Source organism: Gambusia affinis, linkage group LG01, assembly GCF_019740435.1.
Source record: "Gambusia affinis linkage group LG01, SWU_Gaff_1.0, whole genome shotgun sequence".
In the NCBI taxonomy this organism is placed as follows: domain Eukaryota; kingdom Metazoa; phylum Chordata; class Actinopteri; order Cyprinodontiformes; family Poeciliidae; genus Gambusia; species Gambusia affinis.
Genome location: NC_057868.1, coordinates 11364911 through 11373348, shown reverse-complemented (window position 1 = coordinate 11373348; position 8438 = coordinate 11364911). Strand labels below are relative to the sequence as shown.

Below are 8438 nucleotides of genomic sequence, written 5' to 3'. Positions count from 1 at the left end.
CTTCCACTGAGCGGCTGTGTGTTGGTCTATCAACCAAAATATCAGTCAAATACATTGAATTTGTGGTTGGAATCCTACAAAAGATAGAAATGTTCAGGAGAAATTAATACTTCTGCATGTAGATATAATCCAATGTCAAAACTATGTTTTATGAAAGGTTTTTAAATGATTCAACTTGCAGTTTGAAAATGATTTATCTAATCACCTCATAAATATTTTGAAGTTTCAAGTCTGTATTAAGCAATAGTAGGCAGTGGTGTTGTAATCATGCTGTTAAGAAGAAATTTCACATTAATTTGATTTCTGTAATGAATTATTTTCCATTATATTAGAAACATTTTATTATTTTCAGAGCTAAACTAATTGCTTGTTGTCTCATTCTGTAAAATATGAGAGTAAGAATTAAAGATTGTCACAATGAAAAAGAAAATAGGATAAAACTTGCAGTAACTTGGAATCTATGTGCTTTTTAACTAAGTTTTTAGATAATAGCAGAAAAGTTATTGCAGCCTAATAACTAACCATTTAGTATTAAAGTGTTGTCTGATCTCACTCTTTAAGGAGCTTAAAATGCTAGCTAAACCCTCCTGGGAAAGTCATTTTAACATATGTTTACAGAATTAAAAAATGAAAACGGAAGGCGACGAAGGGATCGCAGCATATTACCACTAGATGTCGCTTTTTCCCCATATGTAAATGATGAACAGAAACTTCTTGTTATATCGGATTTCCACTTGGTTTGTGGGCTTTAGGTCTCGTGCAGCCGTCGAAACAAAACACAACTGAATTAGTGTGTGGTGATATTATGGCTTTGCTGTCTGTTTGTGTCACACCACAGTCCATTGTGTTACAAATACTCTTTATAATACTTTTTCACATTTTCACTAAACTAGATATGTATTTTTTAGAAAGACAAAGGTGTTGTTACGTGGTTCCTACAGAATCGCTTGCGCATGCGTACCAGTGTATTCAGGTTACATATAAAGCGGGAAGACAGTAACATGATGTTACTATATCTAAAACAGCACGGCGTTCAAAAGTTAGGCCACGTTGTGTCTAGTAGAAATCCCAACCAAACTTCCATTATGCTATAAGTAAGAGTAAAAAGAATTAGCGTTACGTCACTCTTTACCCACAATGCAAAGCGCCTGCAAGATTATTTACATCCTTCTACTTTTTTTTTTTTGCTTTGCTATGAATTCCGACGTAACAATCAAAGCTGGGAAAGTGTGTGTATATATTTTTGCAGTATTTACATTTGCTCAAGTTGTTTTAGGAAAACCGTCAATGAAAAGGCTGTGTCAAAGAATGCCCTCTGGTTTCGGCGCCTCACTCGACATGCACTCTTGTTTCTCTTCAGATCGTATAAATCTTTCGCCTTTTACTAAAGATTTCCGTGGAGAGGAACAACAAGAGTTTATCCCAATTTTTTGACGCCCTGCTAAAGCGGGGCACTCTTTGCTTGTAATAATAAAAAACAAATACAGAACTGGAAATACATAACTTTGACATTTCCGATTTTAGTTGTCAGTGATCAGTGATCACGTTCTGCGATTCAGACGAAACGTACGTGAAAAATTATATATACATGTTGTAATGACTGCAAGTCACCGCTAGATGTCACCAGTTCACTGGTTCTTTGTGGTCAATCTGTGATAAAATACCAAAAACAATTTGCTGAGAAATCTGAGTTTTAAGATTAACTCCCCATCAACAGTGACCGCCAATGGTGTAAAAAAATGAGGAAATTAAATATAGCAGCCATGAAGTGCATTTGCTTTCCATCTGCTATACAATTAATCAGAAAAACAGGACACAAAATTGCAAAACTTCTACTACAGTATTTTATTTAACATACAAAGTCAGTTTAAAAGTTTTAAAGTCAGCTAAGGGAAAAGATGGAGTCATTAGGGTTGACAGCTACATTTTAGACAGTTAATCATAAATTACAACACAATACTTGAATGGTATTGGGAAAAAAATATAGAGGGTTTTACTATAAGTGAAATTAGTCTCTTTGGTCTTGCCCTGTTTGATCAATTTTTTTTCTAGTCTTAAACTGACATGTTTTTCACAATTCAACTAAAAACAAAAATGAAAGACTGAAAAATATACAAATTAAAAACAGTATGTTGCACCTCTCGAAGAACTTTTGATTCAAAATCAGCATTTAGTTTTCTTTGCAATGAGTCGATCAGTAAAGCACCTTTTGACTTGGCAATATTTGCATAGTAAATCTCTTCTCATCACCACTAGCATGGGCATACCGACTGGTTTACAGTGATGTTGCTCCAAACTCAGCAAGTTTCAATGGACTGCATTTTCCTGTCAGAACCAGCATTACATTTTCAATAACTACCATAGCTCGACTGTTGGATCTGACTGAATTAACTGTCTTGACTTCGTCCCACATACATCAATAAGCTTTCAGAGTCTAGATTAGGATGCACAGAACTTTATTAATCCCTCAGGAAGGTTCCTCTGGAAATCACATTCAGTCAAAACATCAGACTCCAAAATAAACAATGAAGCGTTAAGTTAAATTTGGCTTTGAAAAGTGCATTCTTGGATAATCAGTAACAACAAATTTGAGCACCACGTTTTACTTTTTCAACCCACTACTGGTTGTCCATACACACACCTTCATCTCCTATCGTGGATAATCAGTAACAACAAATTTGAGCACCATGTTTTACTTTTTCAACCCACACTGGTTGTCCAAACACACACCTTCATCTCCTATATCAAAAAATACAATATATATATATATATATATATATATATATATATATATATATATATATATATATATATATATATATATATATATATATATATATATATATATATATATATATATATATATATATATATATATATATATATCTATATATTTTTTTGTTTTTTTACATCTCTTACCATTCTTTCTCTGTGTAATGACAATATCAACGTAGGTTTAATAAACCCACTAATTGTAACTTTTTCATATTAACCTTGTTCTGTGGTAACCTTATATTTAGTGGAACAAATGACGGGGATAAGATTCCAGACAGAATAGGAATTTTCAAGCGGCGATGCTAATTACTTGTTTGACCTGGACGTGGTTTAAATATTTTTATGGTAAATATTATACTTTATCCCTATGCTTCAGTGTTTTCTTTGGCTTTTTCCTTTTTAAGACACTATCTTAAACGTATCACTTAGACTACAGTTTAAAAAGTGAAAACTCTCTTGATTTCCCCATTTTGTAGAAAAATGCACGTATGTAGCACTTCATACCGACGCCCAAAAGAAAAAGAGTCATGAATAAATTAAAAAAACTTCATAAATCTTTTCAAAATAAGGTTAACGGTTTCCTAAAATAATTCAATGTGAAATTATGTTGACTCAAACAAAAAATGAATTCTTTTAAGTCTTATTAAACACCTTTATCAGTCAGTTTTAGAGGTATGTGCAACTATGAGTTGCCTGCACAACCCTGTATACAACATGAACTATGTCTACATGTTTTTAATTTTGATTTAACTCAGAGTTGGTGCCTATTAAATGTATCTAAAGGGGAAAAAAACTAAATATATTTATTTAATCTCATAGACACTCATTAACAGGCTATCTGCATTTGCTTCTTCATCTCTAGAAAGCTAGTTCCACTTTTCCACTTGTTATTAAAACCTGAGCTCACACAATATCAGCAGGCAATGCTGATATTGTGCTGTTCTTAAAACAACAATCTAAAATGCTGACAAAGACATTAATGAAAGGTTTTTCAAATAATCAGCATGTCAGCAACAGAAATAGATCACAGCAAACACAATGAAAGAAAACTTAAATTTTTTTGTAGATCTTTTTTTTTTTCTTGCATATTGTTGCACTTTATGTGAAGGTGATCTCCTCAAGAAGATCTGCAGAGAAGTAGCCCAGCTTGCGTCCTGTGCTGACCTTCAGGTAGCCAGCTTTCTCATCTCCTTTCTTCACTACGATCTAAAAGACAATCATCTTCTTTGATCATTTTCTGTCTTTCTTTTTATTTAAAAAATGTGTCACCTTGTTTGAGTGTCCACCCGCTAAATTCTGGAAACTTACCTGATCTTTCTTGAGTGTAATTTGTCCCATTTCTCTGTTGCCCACAAAGGAGCGGGTCACCTTGTAAACCCTTTCAGACGCGCGCACTTTAATGAGGTAGTCGGCAGGGAAGTAGCCGGTCTTCTCCCCCATCTTTCCCTGATGACATAAGGAAGAGTGTCAGAGTTCCTCTTGAGGGCAGCAGAGTGTTATAAATCTAAATGGAGGAATGAAACCCACCCTCCACCACTCTTCATTGGAATCGTCCAGAACTATGATCCGATCACCAGGGCTGATCAAGTCAAAATGGAGTTTTGAGCAATTAGGGTTGATTTATCAAAGTCCGTCAACAGAAAATGTGTCATTACTTATAAAGTGAAAGACTCATTTAGATCTCTCAAGCATACTGAAAGTCAAGGTCGTCTTTCTCGATGGCTTTGAAGCGGTAGAGAGCCAGGTAGTAGTGGGACCCAGTGAAGGTACCTTTGGCCTGTTGACGAAAAGCACAGACGGCGCAGCAGGAGAGAAATGATGAAATTATTTACCACCAGTTGCAGGTTGAAGAACACAAAGTTTGCTCTCACCTTGTCATCTGCTTTGTCTCCACCTTTTTCTTTTTTATCTTCAGGCTTCCCTGCACGAACACCAGAAACAGTAACTCAGAAACTGGGACTGATTTTTTTTATTTATTTTTTTCCTTTGACATCTACCCTGTGTGTCTCAGCACATTACCAAAGTAATCTATTGTTCATTGTTTGAACAAGTTATTATTTATGTCCTCTAAATTATCTGTGGTATTCACTGTCTCAACTGACATCATAATTTTAGTTTTACCTTCTCCTCCCTCTTCGTTTTCTTTGGGTTGTTGGTTTTCTTCTTCCTCCTCTTCCATCATCATCATGATCTAGATGACACAGTATATGAAAATCAGCAAGCTAAACAAAAATGATAATTTATTGATGTTTAAAATTTATGTTTAAATTACTTAAATGTTAGTGCACCATTAACATCTTTAACAATGCACTGAATGTGGAGGGTTCTGTAAATTACAAAGAAACTTTAAAAAAAAAAACTACCTCTGCTCTTGTTCTTTTTTTTCCTGCTGTGCTTTTGATTTTTTTTTTCATTGAAATATGACCAAATTACTCACATTCTTCTTGTCGTTTTCATTCTTTTTGCGCTCCTTGTTGGCCATGATGACACCAACCCTCAAGGTGTCAAAGACGGGGTCGTTCCGGTTCGGGTTGTCTGGTATCAGCACATTATTTTTAAACCAATTTATGATCATTTACGTTAGTCATTTCACCAGTCAGTTTGCAGTGTGAGGGTTCCTTTCCCAAGTCTAGAAAATTTGTAATCTTCCGAAAGAATAAGTGCAACTTAAGCTTTGAAGAACTCACTTGGGTCTGGTTGGTCACTGCTGTACAGAGGGGAGCTATAGGCCCGTCTGAAGCCTGGTGGCTGCAGAAAAACACATTACTTGAATTTTTTACACCACTCTGTCTTTACTGGTACAAAGAAATTAGATACTTGAATTTGCTTTGTAAAAGGCATGCTGGATAGGGAAGAAAAACCCACAATTTTTCCAAAGCATTTCTGGAACTCGACGTAGTGCTGACATGAATGATGGATGTTGGTCTTGCAGTTCTTACACCTCAGACAGAATTTGTTGTTCACTAGGTGATGTGCAAAGGAATATCAGTGAGGAGAACCTGACAGCATGTGGTTGTAGCAGCGGTTCAGGTGCAGAATGTATTATGAGTTTGTCTACTGCATAATACATACAAACGATCATGCGAGCACAGACGTCACAGAACTTGGGCTTCTTGCAGTAATGGTCCTTAAACTTGTGGGGTTTGTCATTGATCCGAATAACAGGCTCTGGAGGAGGCTCTGGTTCCTTCTCCTCTACCTCCACCTCCTCGTCATAGATGAAATAGACCTGAAGAAACAAATAAAACCCTAAATTTTTATGTCCCTTATTTCAGGCTGGGTTTGGATGCGCACTGGCATTTGGAAAGACGGCTTTATTTTTAAAACTCCCCATTTCTGATTTGGTTATTAGAAGATTTTTTTTCCCACCAAAGACACAGAAAAGACACAATGAGTTCGTAATCTTAATGTTAAAAATGCCGTTGAGTTGTAGTCCTGTTTCGAGGTTGGGGCTATTTTAAACACCCTGGGAAAGCCCCTGCTGACATTGGCTGGTTAGCATGGTGCTACGACTCACAGTGTCTCCATCTTCTCTTACTACGTTGTCAGGAGCTGGAGGATTGTCATGAATATCCACAGAGTTTTTGTCATCCTCCCTAACACACAGACACACCCACGCACACACACACACACACACACACAAAGGAAAAGAAAGGAAAACACAAAAAAGAGGTTCCGATAGTTCAGATAGTGAAGAAAAGTTTGTTCAGCTTGTCAGACAACAAATGCAAATATCAAACTGCCTGAAACAGGACATTAATGTAAAATATAACTTATGTAAGTGCTATTTTGTCATACACGCAGGCAAAGAATTACCTTTATCGCTTGGCTCAATTTTATTGGCTTTTTACTTCATTTCTGAACCAATTTTGATATTTTTATTTGTAAAAAAAAAAATTTGTTGAATAAAAATGTGTTATCTTCCATCCCTTTTGACAGTTGTGCACTACTTTGTGATGGTCACTCCCAATAAAATACATTGAAGTTTGTGGTTCAAAGGAGGCATGCATGTGAACCTAACCCACCGGTAACACTGTTGAAAGTTTGTCCAATTCAAGAAATCAATGTATGTTATTTTGTACAAGCTCCACCCCTTTTCAAAGTAAAAATATTACACAATATGTCTCTTCATCTAAACATGGAGTTGCTTTATCTGTTATTGTGTAGAAGAAGACTAGGAGAACTGAACTGAGTGTATAGCTGTTGATAAATATGGATATTAGACGTTGTGCAGAAGGAGAAGCATGCAGAAACTGTACTCACTGGTCCATGGTGCAATGCTAAACTTGTCAAAACACCAAAGTCTAAAAGAAATCAGAACGATTTTATTGTTGCACTACTGGCCGTCCCATTCAGGATGCATGTTGATTAATTAAACAACCACAGTTTAGATCACAGCTTGCAAATGCTGTGCATCTCATGTTTTGCTATGAATGATTATATTTGTTGCATGAGCCGTAGACATGCATAGTCAATGCATGGAAGAACCAACTGCCGATTGACTACCCATATGCATAGAAGCAATAGAAAATGTGACCAGGACACAACTGACAGATATTATTATTACTATTTTCATTTTGCACCTGGTCACCCCCATTTCTAATACTGCCCAGGGAATCTGCCTTCATACTTCATATAAAAAAACACTACTATATACAACTTAAATGTGTTGAATGTCAATTAAAGAGGATGAAGTAGTGGAAACCAAATGTTAACCTATGAAAAATATCACTTAACTACACATGAAGGCATGATTTGGTCGAATAATATTAAAAACAGTTAAAAGGAATAACCAAAGAACCGCTTTTGCCATAAAGTCAATACTCCACAGTAACTCAAACGCGGAAGTACCAAACTACAATGCAAGGTTTACAGTGTTTATAGCAATCACCTGAAGCACACAAAGTGTTTGGGGGTATCGGTCTGCTTAAACTGAACTATTCTTGGTTAGTGAAATTTGATCTCATCCCAACTAAATTTGGAAGTTGCTGGCAGTCAAAAAAGAAGAAGAAAAATTACATTTTGAAATCCAGCCCTGGATAAATACTGCTTCTATGATTGATAGGTGTCAGCCGGACTTTCTCATAGAAACCGAGGCAAACAAATCTAAAGATCAGAGCCTCTTTTGGTCTGTAGAGAGAAATTTTAATAATAGAATACGACGTTTAAGCTGAAACACTTACCTTTAGTTCAAACTTGTACAGATCACAATGAAGTCTTCACCAGCTGGTAATGACTCGTATTATTAGTTCAGTGTGGTTGAGCCTAAAAAGGAAGCTGACCAAAATGTTTCCTCACTACTTCAGGATTCAGTCTTTGTCTGTAGTACCTCTGATGTTTTCTGTATGTTATTTCTTCTCTGGTTCTCAGCTCCCTCTGTGACTCAAACTCTCGTAGATTTGGGAAGTTCTTTGTGATGTGTGTCCATGATTTTCTGGGTGTAATTGTATGCACGGCAGGCTGAGCCCTGCTATGTGAAGTTGATGGGTCGGAACAGCTGAGGACCTCAGACTGAGCACCAGCGACGATGGAAATCAGATACATTCTCTCCGAGTGGCGACATTACATGCACGCACACACGCAGCTCTTTTATCTTTCTTTCACAGGCCACAGAAATACAAACAGAGGCACGTTCAGGTATTTATACATAATTATGTTTACAA

General features: G+C 36.2%; 1 protein-coding gene and 1 non-coding gene across 2 annotated transcripts; one reads left to right on the top strand and one right to left on the bottom strand.

The window, feature by feature from the left end:
* Nucleotides 1-1340: 1340 nt before the first annotated feature.
* On the top strand, nucleotides 1341-1454 carry LOC122840540. Its single transcript, XR_006372256.1, has one exon. It is a non-coding gene; the product is annotated as a U5 spliceosomal RNA (small nuclear RNA).
* Nucleotides 1455-1848: 394 nt separating this feature from the next.
* On the bottom strand, nucleotides 1849-8288 carry stac3 (SH3 and cysteine rich domain 3). Its single transcript, XM_044132006.1, has 13 exons — nucleotides 7959-8288; nucleotides 7039-7079; nucleotides 6293-6371; nucleotides 5848-6004; nucleotides 5641-5738; nucleotides 5463-5523; nucleotides 5213-5310; nucleotides 4897-4966; nucleotides 4647-4696; nucleotides 4470-4552; nucleotides 4303-4354; nucleotides 4084-4221; nucleotides 1849-3981 (listed from the first exon to the last, which is right to left on the bottom strand). The coding sequence occupies exons 2-13, from the start codon at nucleotides 7044-7046 to the stop codon at nucleotides 3874-3876; spliced, it is 1002 nt and encodes a 333-aa protein (XP_043987941.1). The 5' UTR covers nucleotides 7047-7079; nucleotides 7959-8288; the 3' UTR covers nucleotides 1849-3873.
* Between the last annotated feature and the right edge of the window lie 150 nt (nucleotides 8289-8438).